General features: G+C 54.4%; 1 protein-coding gene across 1 annotated transcript in view; it reads left to right on the top strand.

Annotated features, from left to right (window-relative positions):
* rab3gap2 (RAB3 GTPase activating protein subunit 2 (non-catalytic)) overlaps positions 1–16,837 on the top strand; it is a 35,729-nt gene that overhangs the window by 1,398 nt on the left and 17,494 nt on the right. The window contains exons 2-15 of the mRNA XM_039749561.1: positions 3,715–3,785; positions 3,866–3,986; positions 4,227–4,299; positions 4,386–4,433; positions 4,531–4,606; positions 4,701–4,802; positions 4,939–5,038; positions 6,367–6,465; positions 8,899–9,047; positions 9,140–9,219; positions 11,135–11,224; positions 11,311–11,450; positions 13,510–13,720; positions 14,478–14,621. Of these exons, the coding sequence (XP_039605495.1) occupies positions 3,715–3,785; positions 3,866–3,986; positions 4,227–4,299; positions 4,386–4,433; positions 4,531–4,606; positions 4,701–4,802; positions 4,939–5,038; positions 6,367–6,465; positions 8,899–9,047; positions 9,140–9,219; positions 11,135–11,224; positions 11,311–11,450; positions 13,510–13,720; positions 14,478–14,621 (1,504 nt within the window). The remainder of the gene's footprint in view (positions 1–3,714; positions 3,786–3,865; positions 3,987–4,226; positions 4,300–4,385; positions 4,434–4,530; positions 4,607–4,700; positions 4,803–4,938; positions 5,039–6,366; positions 6,466–8,898; positions 9,048–9,139; positions 9,220–11,134; positions 11,225–11,310; positions 11,451–13,509; positions 13,721–14,477; positions 14,622–16,837) is intronic.

Here is a 16,837-nt window from a genome sequence, read left to right as displayed (position 1 = left end):
AGCAGGCTAGACATGAAGTTGATGCCTAGTTTGCTGCTGAAGAGAGGGGCATATTGACTGGTGATGATGCTTTTAGTCAACACGTGGTACTGTGCCAGCCTGAGACTGTAAGATGGTGGCACGGCTTCAGGTGCTTTTTGTTGAAAGGAGAATGCTGAGGAGGGTGTTGGCTGTGCTTTTGAAGTACATTAGTCATTAAAGTCAGATTGTTCCTGCCTTGTGCCCGGTACTTGACAGGAGAGGTGCCAACCTGCCCACGACCCTGCTCAGGGTAAAGTGGCTTTGGGAAATGGATGGATAGATAAACTTGCCAGTTTTGCCCACTTGTTGTTAACCCTGCAGATTCGTCTCCATGTTCCATTACTGGAGTGGTCACGTGCAGTCATCGCTGGTGGGCAACGTACACATTTCACTGGTCAAGTGGCAGCATTGGCATGATTGATATGGCATGAGAAGGTGTGAAGTCGGCCCAGAAACATTTAATAGCACATTGCTTGAGTTAAAGGGCTCGCCAGCCTGCCCTTGAAGTGAAGCGTCCCGTGTCGTTACTTTAATGGCCTCATATCTGCAGACCCTTAAACTCCCGGCCACATGGAGTTGGCCCTGAGATCCGTCCATCTGTTATCCAACCTGCTATATCCTAACTACAGGGTCACAGAGGGTCTGCCGGCGCCAGTCCCAGCTAACACAGGGCACAAGACAGGAAACAAACCACGGGCAGGGCACACACACAGGGACAATTTTGGATCGCCAGTGCACCTCACCTGCATGTCTTTGGACTGTGGGAGGAAACCCGGGGAGGACATGCAGACTCCACACAGGCAGGGAGGACCAGGGAAGCGAACCCAGACGGCTCTCCTAACTGTGAGGTGGCAGCGCTGCCCACTGCGCCACCGTGCTGCCCTGGCCCTGAGATAAAACAGGCAAATCCAACTTGGTGAAACGATTGGCTTTGAGCTTCTTTAATGGCCAATGCAAAGGCTGAGCCCTCTTGTCATTTTAAAAGGGCGTTGTTGCACCGATCCGTGCCAGGGCACAAGAAGTCATCTTGCCAGTGGTGACGTCCTGAGGAGATTCGTCACCACATGTCTGGTGCCATCGGCTCTTCCTTTATTGCCATTAAGGTGTTGAAGAACCCTGATGACCGGGCCTTTTATTTGAGGACGGCCACCTCACAAGCTTAGTCCAAAGTGTCTTGGGCGCAAAACACACAAGTGAAGGTCACCTGAGAAAGTTTGGTGATCAAGAAATGCACTCGAATCCAAAGTGTTTTGAGAAGGTGAAGGGGGGTCTTGTGTGCCCCAACAAAAAAAAAAACAGTAAACCCTCGGCCGTTTGATCACAAGGACTTGCACATGATGAGGAGTTGCGGGTACGTCTTTGCCAGTCTCCTGGATTGTTGGAATGGATTTCTCTGTCTTTGTCATTCTTGCATTGTGTGTCCCACCCGTGATGCTCAGCAGATGGCGCTGCTCCTCCTCTTGCTGCTGTTCTTCCTATTATGGCCATCCTCGTCTTGAAATTGGCCTCCTGCAATGTGCTTGACGCTCAGCAGATGTTGCCGCTCTTCCTTTCTGCCCTGTCACTTGGCTTAGTGAGCACTCGGCTGTGCAGGGCGGTTTGCTGACGTTGTCTGTGCCAACTTGTGAGCTTTTGGTGAAGACTGAGATGCAGCTTGTAGCCCCGGTGGATTGCAAAGAAATACTTGTGTGTCAGACAGACGCCTGTAGCAGCAGCAGCAGCGTATGTGAAAGAGACACGCGTTTGGTTCATTTGTAGGGTTATTAGTGTGTGTGTGTGTGTGTGTGTGTGTGTGTACAGCCCCAATTCTATCAATCTTAATCTATTATAGTGTCTGTCTGTCTGTCTTATAGTGCCTTTCATGTCTGTCTGTCTGTCTTATAGCACCTTTCATGTCTGTCTGTCTGTCTTATAGCGCCTTTCATGTCTGTCTGTCTGTCTGTCTTATAGCGCCTTTCATGTCTGTCTGTCTGCCTTTCACAACAGAACTACTTTGTGGATTTCGATCTTTTTTTTTTTTTTTTTTCTGTTTCTAGAATTTGCTGGAACATTCCGGTTGATTTTGCGACTTCTCTCGTCGCGCGGAGTACCAGAGTTCACTTGCGGGAATGAGAGATTTGCGCCAATCTGAGAGAGAGGCAGAGGGTCGAGGGGAGGGGGAGGCGTGATGTCAGGAGTGTTTAACTGGGCATTGCCCTCCTCACTCACACGCCAGCCTCCGTTTGAGTTGCTCTACCTCACGCCACATGTTGGAGCGCACCTTGCCTCCTCTTAGCTAGCCATACCTGTTTGTTTGTTGATTTTTAAAGCTTGTCCCGCTTCAGTGCTACGTGGGCAGAGCCGAGGGGGACAGCTAGACGTTCCGATTTGACGGACCCACTCGTTACTACCCGCTTAGTGCAGCTCCTGAGATTTGTCAGGGTGGCACGTCGGGGCCAGTGGGCGACCATCAGTATTAAGGGGTTAAAGAGCGAATGAAGATGGACCCGAGTGCCAATGGGGACACACTAACATCTGAAATGGAGGATCTAACGGGGCATCGCAGGAATCGTCGGGTAGAGGGGTCCTGTCACCGGATTGGCTGGCCCAGCTGGCGCCGACTCGCCTTGGAATGGCAGCTTGAGGTCACCAGGACTCTCTGATCCAATCCTAATGGCATTATGGGATATCCTGTCCTTGTCACATTTCTATTGTGTCCTGTCCTGTGTGTCGTATTGTATTGACACCCCACCTACCTGGTAAGGGGGTCTCTCTCTCTGAATTGCCTTTCCCAGGGTGTTGTCTTCGAGGGTCCTGACAGGGTCTGTTAAAGCCCACTGGGGCCCTCCTTGTGTGATTTTGGACTACATTACAATAAATGGTATGGCATTGTGATGTGCGTCTGGGGGTCTTTTATGGCAATGCGCCTCTCAGGAGGGGGGCTGCTAGTTTTCTTGCTCTTTACGTTCTTATCTGCCTGTTTGTTCCCTGATTTCAGTGGGCAGAAAAGCCCTCCAGAGGGCATGTTTCATTCTGGTGCCCTGTGACAGAGATGGGGGGCTCCCCAGAAGACCCCTGCCTCGTCGGACTCGTTTCTCGTCCTCCTTTTGGATTCTTTTTGCTCTCGTTTCTCTTGATGAAACATTAAAAGGACGACATGATGGGAAAAGACCACCGAGGCTGCGCCGCGTCCCTGCAGAGATACCGGGGAGACCCCCGTGACACTCTGGGTATAGAGATGCCACTTTCAGACCTCCTCACATGGCTTTATTCACGACGTGACTCTGTGGACCCCGCGGGCACCCTGGGGTGGTGCGCCTTTGAAGACCCTCCAGGTGTGATGTTCTCAAAAAGGTGGACAGCAACTGGAGTTCCAAGTTACGGGGGCTTTCCCTTAAACTGTGGGGTGCTGTGTTTTGCCCCCCTTGCCCTGCTGAGTGGAGAGCCTGTGCCCGCTCTTTGGGCGCCAGTAACTGGCGCTGTTGTCCTTGAGTTTGTTTGACTGGCCTGAGCCCACCTCTGCCAGATGCCAGGCTGTGTGTTGGCTTGGCGTTGGGTTTGGTTTGGGGGGCACCCTCTTTTATATAGTGACCACACTGGCACTTAGCTCTGCCCTGAGCAGCACCAGCCTCCTCTGCTCGTTTGGCGCTGCCTTGGCACTGTCGGGCTCCTGGCCCCGCTGGGCTGACCACCTGCTCTCTCCTCTCATTCCAGATAGCGAAGTGACCTGGGATGAGGCCGACTGGGGGTCCTGGGAAGAAGAGGCGGAGGAGGCCAAGCAGCCGGTAGGTGATTGGCAGGTCTCGCTGGCTTGGACGCGTTGGTGGCTCTGACTCGGTGGCTCTTCTTGTTTTTGTTTTTCCAGGAGCCGGAGAGTGGCAGACTGGCACAGAGTGCCTCCTGGCTGCAGGACTGTGTGCTGTCCTTGTCACCCACTAATGACCTCATGGTGATTGCGCGTGAGCAGAAGGCCGTCTTCCTGTCCCGTGAGTCATGTATTCAGTGCCCGTCACGACGGGCAGCAGCGGGTGACAGCAGATGGCAGGCCTAGAGACTCGCATTGTCTGTGCCCGCCTTTTTAGTGGGGGGGGGTATCTGAATTACTAGGGTGTGATTAAACATCAGGGCAGAGGGGTTTGTTGTGCCACCTGCGGGGTCTTCAGAGGGGCCGCTAGGCTGGCACAGCACCGTCGCCCGCTCTCTAAGCCCCTTCTCTGTCCTCACAGCCAAATGGAAGACGGGCCAGGAGGAGATGCAGCTGGCAGTGTCGTGGAGCGGGGCGCTTAATGCCGAGGATGGGTAAGTGATGCCCACTGGCGGGTTGAGGGTGCGCCCTTTTAATGAAGGGTACTCAGAGGCCTCCTCTTGTTCTTCTTCTTCCTCAGAGAGTGCGTCAGCAGTGCCATCTGCATTCCTCTCGCCAGTCAGAAGCGGTAAGTGGCAGAAGCGTCTGCCAGGGTGGTGAGTTAGCGAGCTGGGGGTCTGGTCGGCTGGGATCTGTGAGCCTCTCGCTGTGTGTTTGTGTGGCAGGAGCTCCATTGGCAGACCGGACTGGACGTGCATTGTGGTGGGCTTCACCTCGGGTTACGTGCGCTTCTACACGGAGGTAAGTGGGTGGCCCCCTCTGGTCACCGGCTGGCTACGTGGCACCCGAGTGCACGGCCGGCTGCTCAACGAACGCTCTTCTCGTGCCCAAACAGAGTGGCGTCCAGCTCCTGGCTCAGCTCCTGAACGAAGACCCCGTCCTGCAGCTCAAGTGTCGCACCTACGAGATTCCTCGCCACCCGGGAGTCACTGAGCAGGTATGCCGAGAGAAGCTGTGCCCGCTGGCCTGACGCTAGCCGTGTCATTGAAGCCAGGAGGCAGCTGACCTGGTGGGCATTAACGCCATGTGCCATGCCCCGCGATGATGGCTGCCGCTCTCACTTCTCCCCGCAGCATGAAGAGCTGAGTATCCTGTACCCGACAGCCCTGGTGACGATCGATGGCTTCAGTCTGTTCCAGTCCCTGCGCGCCTGCCGAAACCAGGTGGCCCGAGGTGAGTGAGGGGGCCGGGCCAAGTCGTTGGGGGTCCGGCTGCCTGCGGGTTTGGAGCATTACAGGCGCCACCGAGGCCTCTGTCCTCCTTATTACTGTCACTAGTTGGCCGCGTATGCGGTGAATCCTGGGTGGCCTGTTGGTCTGGAAGTTCTGTCTGAGTGACCTGGCACTGCGGCCCACCACGCTGACCACCTCACTTGTGACCTGGCACTCCGAGGTGTGAGATGCGCCGTACTTTTCATTTCAACAGATGGTGCAAACGCTGTGACCTAATAGAGGACAGGCAGTAAGGACATCCCTGGTGGTCTTAAACTCGAAGTTGGCTCCTCTGTTGTACCGGACTTTGCAGCCCACCACGATCTTTAATGGCCTCCGTGGAGATGAGCACTCCGCTCTGCGTCTTCGCTTCTCCTTTAGTTAGCGACGCTGTCCGTTGATCTGTGGCCACAGCCGTAAGGAGCTTTGGATTTTATACACAGCCGCAGCACTCCTGGTGACAGTGCGCCATCTGTGGGAGTGAAACGGAGCGGATTCATTTGAAACATTCCAACAGATGGCGCTTTGCCAGTGGTAGTGCTGAACACCCGCAGTGCTCTCGCCACCATCTTCGTGTCCGACTTGTACTTTACCCGCAAGTCCGTCACGTGATAGTGAAGGTGATGATGTCATGAGTGACATTGCTAGTTGGGGGGGCTGCAGTAAGACCCCCCTCTCTGAGTTTCTGTCAACAGCCTTTTGTTCCTTGATCAGACGACTGTGTCAGTTTGTCTGTCACCTCAGTTGTACACCATTCACTGTCAGATTCCCAGTAGTGGTCTTGAGATTTGTGAGGTGCCATCTGTTGGAATGCAGTCAAAATGCTGCAGAGCAGGGGAAGAAGGAAAAGGCCAAGCAGTGCCAACCGGGGGCCGTGTCGTCTGAGCAGATCTCGAGAAGTGTAATCGAAGACCACTCGATCAGATTCAGGGGGGCTTGAGCTTAACTCGGCAGCACTGAGCACAAGGCAGGAAGTCCCACATACAGCCACACTCCCACCTGCCAACCTGCAAGTCTGTGGGACTGGCACAAGGGACGGGACGGGACGGGATGAGGACTTGTGACACGCAGCCCGTCCACTACAAAGTGAACGCAGCAGGTGACGGTGAGCAGAGGCCACCTGTGCCCCACACTTGAGCAGTGAGCTGGATGTGATGTTGAGTGTCTGTCTGGGGTGCCACTTGGTGTGTGCCAGGCCTGTTGGGGTAGTTTGTGGGCACAGTTTGTGCCCGCTGATGTGACTAATTTGCTGCTCTGCTGACTCTCTTCACCTTCTGCTTCTCCCTGCAGCCACTGCATCTGGAAATGACAACATCCAGCCACCGCCACTGGCATACAAGAAGTGGGGGCTGCAGGATGTGGACAGCATTGTGGACCATGCCAGCGTCGGTGAGGCACATTCTAGCCAGCTGGCATCGCTTGTAGTATTGTGTCTTTATGTATTTCTTTTATTTATACGAGCTGAAGTTCGAAAAATGGGCCGAGCCTTCACAAAACTGATGCTGTCATTTCTCAATGGACTGGCACCACCTGCCTGGCAGTGCCCGGTTACCAGCAGAATAAAAGGTTTGGTCTCATCCTCGCCCTCACTCGTGCCCCCGAGTTGAACACCACATGCCGAGGGGGTACTTCATTCACTAGTGTGAGTTACCGTGCCCTGCTGGAGACCACCGTGAAGCCTGCTATTTGGACAAGACCGTGCCACCCACCCACACTGTTTAGGACGGACACCAAGGCTTGACTGGAGACACTGAAGTGTGTTTGGCATCGCCACATCCTCCTTATTCACCAGGTCGTCGATTCAAGACTCGTGAGCGAAGGTGGAGCATGAGTGGTGGCGAGGACGACACCAAACCTTTTATTCAGCTGGTAACTGGGCACTGCCAGGCGGGTGGCACATGTGCATTGAGAAGGCAGGAGACTCCATTGAGAAACGACAGCGTCAGTTTGGTGAAGGTTTGGTCCATTTTCTAACGTTAGCTTGACTCCCCCTCGTGTGTGTGTGTGTGTGTGTGTGTGTGTGTGTGTTAATTTATCGAATTGGCACACCCAGGGTTATCTTATCAGGCTCAGACGACGAAATCTGCCACTTAGCTCCGAGGGGAATGTCCAGGGCAGTTTATTGGGTTTTGTTAACCAAGTTTGCCTTCATGTTGGACTCCTGCAGCTGAGGCCTTAGTGAAATTCATAGCTGAGGTCTTTACACCAAGTGAGGGGCAGTTCATGTTGGCACAGGTCCTCCTAATGCAGCTTGGCACCATTTTGGCCAAGTGGCCCAGTATGGCTTCATCACATGGCACCTCCTGTTGTGACGGTCGGCCTACAAGAGTCAAGGGAGGCCCCCACGACTCTCGAAGGTCTGCCCAGAAATGAAGTGGGCAAGAAAAAGGAGCCAAGGGTCAAAACCAGCGGGACTTTTATTAGCTCGCCAACATGCCAATCACAAGTTGTTGTCAAAGGGACCATTTAAGAGGTCTGAGCAGCAAAAAGGTCATGGCAGTGCCACCCAGACAGACACCCCACAGGTTTGTAATCTGGGATTCCAGGAGTCTCTCACTGTGATGCCACCATGGCTGTGCCCACCGAAATTAAAAAGGCAATGCAGTAAACGTAAAACGTATCATACGAATAAAAATGGACCTCATTTTAAAAGTCACCTACTGGCAGACTTCATTGTAGTTTTGGACTCTCCACTCCCCAGAAAGTCCCAGTTGGAAAAGTAAAGCAGGCCTGGTGGTGACACTCGAGAAGCTGGCTTGGGGTCTTCAGCACACATCAGCACACGCTTACAGATTTGCAAAGGGAGAGGAGAACCTTGGAGTTCCCTGGCCCAAAGGAAATAACGCCTTCTAATAATAGTAATAGTAATAATAGTAATAGTAATAATAGTAATAGTAATAATAATAGTAATAATAATAGTAATAATAGTAATAGTAATAGTAATAAGTAATAGTAATAGTAATAGTAATAGTAATAGTAATAGTAATAGTAATAGTAATAGTAATAGTAATAGTAATAATAATAGTAATAGTAATAATAATAATAATAATAGTAATAGTAACGTATCTTTAAAAGAAATGATGATTTAAAGATAAATGGCAGGACTCTCTAGTGCGAAATTGCGAACCAAGAGTTTGGGGAGAAGGTCCGCGTTTGTTGGGGACACTAACGGCCGCCTGGGGCTGACTGGGAGCCAAAAAGAAGCAATGCCAAAGCAGCCCCCCCGCTAGGCCTGCTGGGTGGAGAGCTCCGCTGGCACCAAGACTGGCGAGGCTTGTGATGCCCCCGAGGCCGTGCACTGCCACAGGCGTCCCAAGTCAGTATGGTGTCCAGTAAATAAGATAAAGTGAGATGGTGACACCCTTCAAATAAAACTAAAGTGACGACTCGGGGGCCTAAACGACCCCAAAGCACCAAACAATCAAACACGACATAAAAACAATCCTCTGGGGAGAAACCCGTAAGGCGCCACAAAACACTCGAGCAAAAGCGAACTAATAAATCATCCCGGTGGGCCGAGCTCCGCCTCTCGGAGTGCCCTGTGGGCACATCGGTGCAAGAAACGGGCACAAAAGCCAAGAGAATTAACATAAAACCCAAAACAAGAGGAAGAAAAGATCAAGTGCGGCCCACTCAGGAAGGCAAAACACAAAGGATGTCCTGACGAGTGACAACGTGACAGGACGCCGCGGCCCCCCCTGGGGGTGTGAATGAAGGGATTGCTGCTTGACTAACCTGCCATGTGGAGGGCACACTAGTCGCCCGCGTCCAGTGGGTATCCCGATTGGTAAGCGCCTCTCGCTTGTCTGTCTGGCTACGTAGGCATCACATCGCTCTGTCCGTTCGACCAGATGAAGAACGCCTCCGTCCTGGGGGGCTACCATGCCACTATCAAAGGCAGCCCCCCGGCCATGTCGCAGTACATCACAGTTGGCTCCGGACCCTTCACCGGATTCTTCTACGCCGTTGAGGTACGTGTATCCGATTGGCTTTGCATCATCATCATCATCATCATCATCACAAGGTGCCCGCCCTTACTGTTTTTCTTTTCTTCTCCTGCCAGGGGAGCTCCCAGCCACTGCTGTCTCACGTTGCCCTTGCCGTGGCGAGTAAGCTGACGTCGGCGCTCTTCAGTGCTGCCAGGTGAGGTGCGGTGGTGGGCACAGAAAGGTGCCACTCGTAGATCTTCCTTTTATTGATTTCTTTTTTGTTTGCTCCGCTTGGCCTCACATCTTAGCTTCCTAAAGATTTTCTGGCCTCATCGTGTTTTTAATCCTGTTTAGAAAAGCGTCCCAGAATCCCCCCTGTTACACGCAGTATGCACCCCTTTGTGTATGGCACTGCCCATGTGCACCCACACCCAATGCCAGTCACCTTACTGGTGGTCCTGCTGCTGTCTCAGGTGGTCTGTGAGCAAACTGGTGCCATGGCAAAGCACTGAGGTGTCGATACCCGCTTTAGAGGAATTTAAAGAAGCGCCCATGAAAGGGCGAGGGGGCATCGCAGAAGAGAAGAGACCACCCGGCCCAACACAGAGGTCCCTTTAATGGGCTTCTAGTGTCAGTGCAGCGTACACGAGAAATACGAGAAGGTCAGATACGATGAAAAACGATCAGGGCTGCGCCCTCTAGATGACGAGTCGAAGCTGTAAAGTGAGGGCACAGAGGGCACAGACGCCGCCAAAGGTTTACCGCAGGATAAGCAAAGAGAACGAGGGCATCACAGCAGGCGGCGCTTACAGGTGTTTGGCCGCAGGAAGTGATGTCACGGCTGAAAGGTCATCTGGAACCGGACGGGACTTCGTGAAGAGGTGGGGGGTCTTGAGGGTTGGGTCCGGACGTGATGTCATTAGGGTGCAGACTCTTCAGTTGTTCTGCAAGGAGTCAGAGGGCAGTGCCAAGGCCTGCTTCGGCGGGTAGCTGCATCAGTTTGAGCCCGTTGAGGGTCTCCCAGACGCCCGCGTGTGATGAAGCTCAGACCACCTCAGTTTAGGTGGCGTGTTGTGTTCACTTTCACTGCACGGCGTCTTTGGAGCAGCTGATGGTGTCCTGGGTGAGCCGTCCTTACCCTGGACGTGGGTGTGCGCTCAGTTGGCAGGCCTTGATGATGCCCAGCAGGTCCAAGTGGGTGACTCTGTGATGGCACTACTGGCGAGGGAGCTTGACGCAGTAAGGACCTACTCTGATGGTCTTGTGATGGTATCGGCCCACATTTGTGATGGCACGGTGCCCAGGGGCGTTAATGACATCCCAACGGCTGAGCAGGTGGCTGGCTGGCAGTTTTGAGTGCTAAGCGCCAGATTATGATGGTCGCCCCACCTCTTGTCGTCGTTTGAGATGAGCCCTGTTGGTGCCATGCCATCTGTAAAGTGAAGAAGTTCGCCAGAGGGCCAGTCGTTTGTATGAAGTGAGAGAGAGAAGGTTAATGGGTCAGACGTGCCAACCTGTGCCCGATCTGTCAGAAAGATCCAATGGCCGCCTGAACTGGGCGACTTTCAGGATGGCTGCCTTGCCAGATCTGGCGTCTCCAGCGGCTTATCGAGGCCCAGCCCAGCGTGGTCCACAGACTGGGGGGCTCTGCGCGCAAACCGAGCGCTCTCCTAAAACTGCAAGGGGCCGCCATTTCTTACCTTCCCGTCCGGAGGGTCCGGTGGCTCAGCAGCTGCCTTTGCCGTGTGGCGCAGGCTCAGAAGCGCAGATTCCTGCTTTGTTTCAGTTGTTTCTGCTCTTGGTGCCTGTCATTGATGTCACCCACATGCCAGGAAGTGTGTGGCCTGACTGTCTGTGTCCCGGGGTGGTAAACGAGAGGGGCTTCCTCTAAAGCATCAGGACCACCCAGCGTGGCCTGCCGGGCGGGCGTTAAGAGCTTTCATTAAAATGCTCCCTGGGATCCCTGTTGTCACGGTGACCAGGTCACTGTCCTTTCTGGGGAGGGATGTTCTCAGTCAGGTGCCAGGAGTCGCCGCTCGGTCCCCTGCCAGCTGTGCCAGCTGTCCTGTAACTCTCCCTCCTGGACGCCTGCTGTAAGTGTCGGGTGGTCTGCACTTCTTGTTTTTCAGTGGCTGGTTGGGCTGGAAGCATAAAAACGAAGAGGAGCCCGTGCAGAAGCAGAAGCCGAAGTTGGAGCCGGCGACCCCTCTGGCGGTCAGGTCTGCTGCCCTCTCTCTCGGTGTTCCGCCAGCTGCTGTTGTGCCCGCTCTCGGCTCTCCCCCTGATTGTATCTTCGTCTCCGCAGGTTTGGCTTGCCCGACTCGAGACGCCACGGGGAGGCCATTTGCCTTTCGCCGTGTAACACTCTGGCTGCTGTGACGGATGACTTTGGAAGAGTCCTCTTGCTTGATGTCGCCCGGGGTCTCGCCATACGCATGTGGAAAGGTTTGTGTGCTTAGCTGATCTCGTCTGACCAGGGGGGACCTTCAACGACAAGATGGCTGACGACAGCGGGCAGCGCCGAAGCCACACGGCGGTAAAGTGTCATGGCAGGCAGGCAGGCAGACGGACGGATGGACCCCCACGCGGGGCGAGATGCTTAAACCCTCAGATGAACGTCGTCGATGATTTATTCTGTTTTAGTGCAGCCCATTCAGTCCCCCAGCGCTCGCCAGTCCCTGTCGCACCAAGTCGGGTTTTGAGGGTCCGACTGTCCGCCACACTCCTTGGTGTCTGTAGCTCTTTGTGTGACATTTACCTGTCACAGGTGTCCAGCTGTGGTCCCAAATCGTTCTGGTCAGTCGTGTCTCCTCCTAGGGCCCCTTTATACTGCAGCCTGGCATCAGATAGGGCATCCGGTGTAGAATTTTGCCAGATCAACAGGTGGGCATCAAATCAGATTTCCATACCGGATCAGTCGAGGCCCGGGTTAATAACAGGGTACTACCCCCCGTGTGGCAGGTGACATTCAACGTGTGTGAAAGTATCACTTAGGGGCATATGCTGATACTGCGCCACCCGTCGGAAATCCAAATGTGAGGTCTGAGAAGGACCTGCGAGTCGTCGTCGTCGTCGTAGTGGACAGAAGCGATGAAGACCTCTGACGAGCGAGCGAGACGTTAGGTTGTGTGGCATCATGAGGTCGCTGTGCCCTGACGAGGCCTCGGTGCCCGCAGTGCTTAAGCTGTCTGTAGTGGTCTAGCGAGGGTCTCCATACTACAAGAAAAGAGAAAGGAGAGCAGCTGAGCCAACTGTGGGCCTGAGATGAAGAGGGACGTGACGGCACGAGGAGTCGGGCCAGCGGGTCCTGCTTGTCACTTTAAAGTGACTTCTTCACGTGAGGAGCTCCGGACACGTGGCCTTAGGTGGCCTTTGGGGACCTTCAGGTCTCGGCAGGATGGGGCCGAGGCTTGCTGGGCTGAACGGTTTGTCCTTGTCACAGTTGTTTGAATGCCAGTGGCAGCACACCACTGAGACGTGGCCTTTCGTTTTAAACCCAGCAGACTCTATTTATAAAATAATAATATTATAATATAAAAACCAGGAGTGCGCCTCCCCATCTCGACCTTCTGGTATCCTCAGATATGGAGACGGATATTTGACGAGGGAGCCGCAAGACAAGGATTTTAGTTTTCTATTCTGTACGTTAAATCAAATGAATAATATAATGAAGAATTACGAGGGAGGGAGAGAGGGCGGGCGGGCGGGCGGCACGGTGGCGCAGTGGGTAGCGCTGCTGGTTCGCTTCCCGGGTCCTCCCTCCCTGCGTGGAGTTTGCATGTTCTCCCCGTGTTTCCTCCCGCAGTCCAAAGACATGCCAGTCAGGTGCATTGGTGGCCCTACATTGTCCTGTGGGTGTGCCCAGCGGTGGGCTGGCGCCCTGCCTGGGGTTTGTTCCTGCCTTGCACCCTGTTTTGGCTCCAGCAGACCCCCGTGACCCTGTGGTAAGATATAGCGGGCTGGGCGATGACTGACTGACCGACAATTACTAGAAAAGAACAAATGAAGAAATCGGACCCTGCATCTGCCTGAATAAAACGGTTGCCCCTCCGGTCAGTGGAAATGACCCACCGTTGATTGAAATGTGCAGAAATGGCACTTTCAGACACGACGAGGTTCATCAAGAGCGAGAGGTGAGGTGACCCCTCCGGAGCCATCGCGTGTCCCCCCTTCTCTGATCTCCTCGTCACCCCCAGGCCTTCATCATCCGTACACCCTGGCACACCCACCGGGTCGGACCCCTGAACAGACTGGCAATCTAACCTCTGTGTGTGTGTAGAGGTCTCTGTGTCACGGCCACGGGTATCTGATTGGGTGACGTCACTCAGTCATCAAGGCGGTGACATGCCATCCAGGCGGCCTTTTGGTATGAAATACACAACAGTCCTGGTCAGATTATTACATAGAAGACCCCCGGGGTCAGAGGACCGATGACACCGGGCGGACCCCTTCCTCGTTCATCTGCCTTAATGCCTGTCACCGCCTTTCTGCTTTCTCTTTTCAGGGTATCGAGATGCCCAGGTGGGCTGGATTCAAGCGGCCGAGGCGTTGCAGGAGCGTGAATCTGGGCACAGACCTTCACCTTCGTCACCTCAGGGTCCGGGACGTGTGGCTCAGTTCCTGATTATTTATGCCCCTCGAAGGGGGATCCTAGAAGTGTGGGGCACTCAGCAGGGCCCTCGTGTTGGCGCCTTTAACGTTGGGAAGCACTGCAGGTAATTGAGAGCAAATGAAGCGAGATGGCGGCTCCTCGGTCACAGTCGGTCCCAGTCGATGACCACGTGACTTCACGCGGGGCAGTTTGCGCTTTGATTGGTACAGGGTGGCTTGTTGTCATAGAAAGGCACTGAAACTCCTGGGCACAGGGTGGGCTGTCAGGCCCATATGGAGATGGCCTCCTCATGGCACTCCGGGCAGGCTTGCCTGGCACTGGCACCAGAATATGGTGGACGAGTCATGGAGAATCCGCACTTCAGCCGTCCCCTGAGTGCTCCTCCCTGGTCACTGCAACTGGGGCCATGTGTCACCTGGAAGATCAGCAAGACCCCATCAGCAGGCAGAAGGTCTATCTGGGACCACCGTCACACGAACGGGGAAAACCGGCGAAAAGCTCCACAAGCGGCTGACCCTCTTAGTGCTCCACCCAGAGAGGCTCGTCCTAGGAAGTCGAGGGCAAAGGAAGAGACCCCGGCGAGTCCGAGAGAAAACACAGAGGTGGACATGCAGGAGAGGGGCAGACACTGACCCTGCTGACCGAACACGAGGGCCCACCATCAGAGGGGGTCCCGTCCTCAAACTGAAGGAGTGGGCCTTCGGGGGTTGGCGAGGGGGGCCGCGATGAAAATCCTTGGATTTGTTCCCAATGCCATGTCAGTTCTAACTACTTACTCACAATGAAAAGCTGTTTGTGCCAATGATGAGGAGACCTGTGCGTGCCAGCTGTTGTGATGCCCATCTTGTCTCCTGTTACAGGCTGCTGTATCCTGGCTACAGGATCATGGGACTGAACAACGTGACCAGCCAGGGGTGGCAGCCCCATACCCAGCAAGTTTGCCTCATGGACGCGAGCACCGGGACCCTGCGAACAGTCAGCGTGCCTTTCCACTTGGCACTCAGGTTAGCGGCTTGTGTCTGTGAAGACGATGAATGAAACATGACCTGATGCCAACGGTGGTGGTGGCGTGAGTGAGTTAGCCATTTGATGTTGAGTGCGGGGTGTATCGAGACTTTTGTGGTCCGAGACCCCTCGTATTCCATTCCTCTCTCTTCCTCTTCCTCTCCTTTCCTTTTGTATTATTAATATGGATCCTTGGCTGGTAAATGCTGAGGTGGCACACAGGTGGCACTCGGACTTGTCCTCGTTTGTGGTCAGCCGCTGTGCTGTGCTCTTCATTGTGTGGTCCTTGTCAGTTGATGGCATCTGAGCTGCTCCTTCATCAGGAGGTCGGGGGGGGGGCACATTTATAGACCCTCTGTCCACCCCCTACAGCCAATAGGGTGTCACGGTACTTAAAGGCTTCTGAGACAAGCCAATCCCAAACCGCCGTACTTCAGACCAATGGGGGCTCAGAATACGTTCACACCTGAAAGCCACCTGATAAGGACGTGCAGGGGGTCGACTGAGGGGTCCTTCAGAGAGGCCTGTTGTAAAATTACAAGGAGACCCCGGCCTTAAAGCCACACAAATAAATAATCAACTTCTGTCAAAGCACAACAACATCCTAAAGGGCACACGTGCCAGAGAGTGACCGTTGGACCATCGTGTTCCCTCCGTGCCAATGAACTGGCGGTGACCCCCCATTACCCACAACATCCCTGCTGCCCGCCTCGGTTTTGCATAGTGGTGTAACACGTCTGTGGGTGATGCCACCTCCCTCGCCTTGCCCTGAGATATCCATCCATGCCAATGAACAGCATCCCGATGGGAGCTCTGCCATCACACCATTGGTGCTCAAGCTTGGTGCCCGTGGTGTGTGCAGATCCTTCTGTGGCTTGGTGTTTGACTTTCTGACAAGTGGACCCCGTTCAGTGAGGACTCCTCCGGGCTGCCCACCAACCCTGGCGCTCCACGAGGCTGCTGGCCACTGCTGTACAGTCTGTTCAGCTAGGATTGGGGGGCAAAGCGTCAGGGCATTAGCATCATCAGGCTCGCTGGTGGCCGACTCCACTGTGATTGGCCTCATCGGTGACGAGGAAGTTGAAAGACCTGACTGTGCGGTGACATCACAACAGTGTCACCGAATGTCCACATCCGCAGCTCCCCTGTCCAGCGGCACATTACTACGCGATGCCCAGTCGGCGGGCACGTCACACTTGGCGACTGCAGTCTGTTTGTACCAATCACCCAGAAAGGGGCGCCATCTCCACACTCCACCAACCGCCAGGGAAGTGGACGATGGTTGAAGGATATTCGCTCCTCTCTGTGCCCGCTGGTGCTCGACAGATGCCCAGATGGCACTTCAGTTGGTTAAGTAAGTGGGTGTGTGGTAATTCAGGGTACAGTGTTTAAGGGGACCGGGTGCTCGTTCCTGATCCCATTTTCCCGGGCCGCCCTCCCTCATAAAAGGCCAATCAGAAGGAGGAGGGTTACACAGAGTCTGTGTGAAGTGACGATGACTCCGGTCCGGCTTCTCTCGGGGATTCGCCTTACTGTCTCCACCCACGAATGGCGGGCGTCCCGGGGTGAGGCCTCATCGCGCCGTTTTCTTAGCCCAGCTCCTCGCCCGCCTTCTGCTTCTCTCCCGTTCTCTTTCTCGGTCCGCCGTTCCCCTTAAAAAGAAAAGTCTCTCTTTTGGAAACGTCCATTTCCTGCTTAGTTGTCATAGCAACAGGACGCCTCTTTGTCCTCCGAGATGTGGTCGCCCACAGTGACACCTGAGGGGTATTTCTTTGTCAACCTGCAGACGTTACGATGTCGAGAAAGCCTGTGGTGTTACGTGGGCCTCTGACGTCTCGACTTCTTTCATATCATCACTTGCGTGCTCATCGGATTTTGATAGCCAGTTTAGATGCCAGCCAGCAGTGCCCGTGACCGTCTTCTGTGGGCAGTGAGCGCCGCTGCCATCTCGGCCCATCTTCTCCTTTTCTGTTGAGGTGCGGTGAACACGAGCCATCAGACAGACGTCCTCGCTGCTCTCTCGGTGATACCCTTCACCCTTGTGAGGTGCCCACTGGCAGTCCTCTGTCTCACACACACAGAAGGGCACAGCCCATGGCAGTTTGATTTGTGAGTCACCAGGTGGTCTGACTTGCCACACGATGTGACTGACTGGCCGTCAGGCCGAGTGTCCCCGAGTTGTTCAGATGATCTTAAGTGAAGGCTGCGCCCGACA

Source organism: Polypterus senegalus, chromosome 3 (assembly GCF_016835505.1).
Source record: "Polypterus senegalus isolate Bchr_013 chromosome 3, ASM1683550v1, whole genome shotgun sequence".
In the NCBI taxonomy this organism is placed as follows: Eukaryota; Metazoa; Chordata; class Cladistia; order Polypteriformes; family Polypteridae; genus Polypterus; species Polypterus senegalus.
This window is presented reverse-complemented; position numbering and strand designations above follow the sequence as displayed.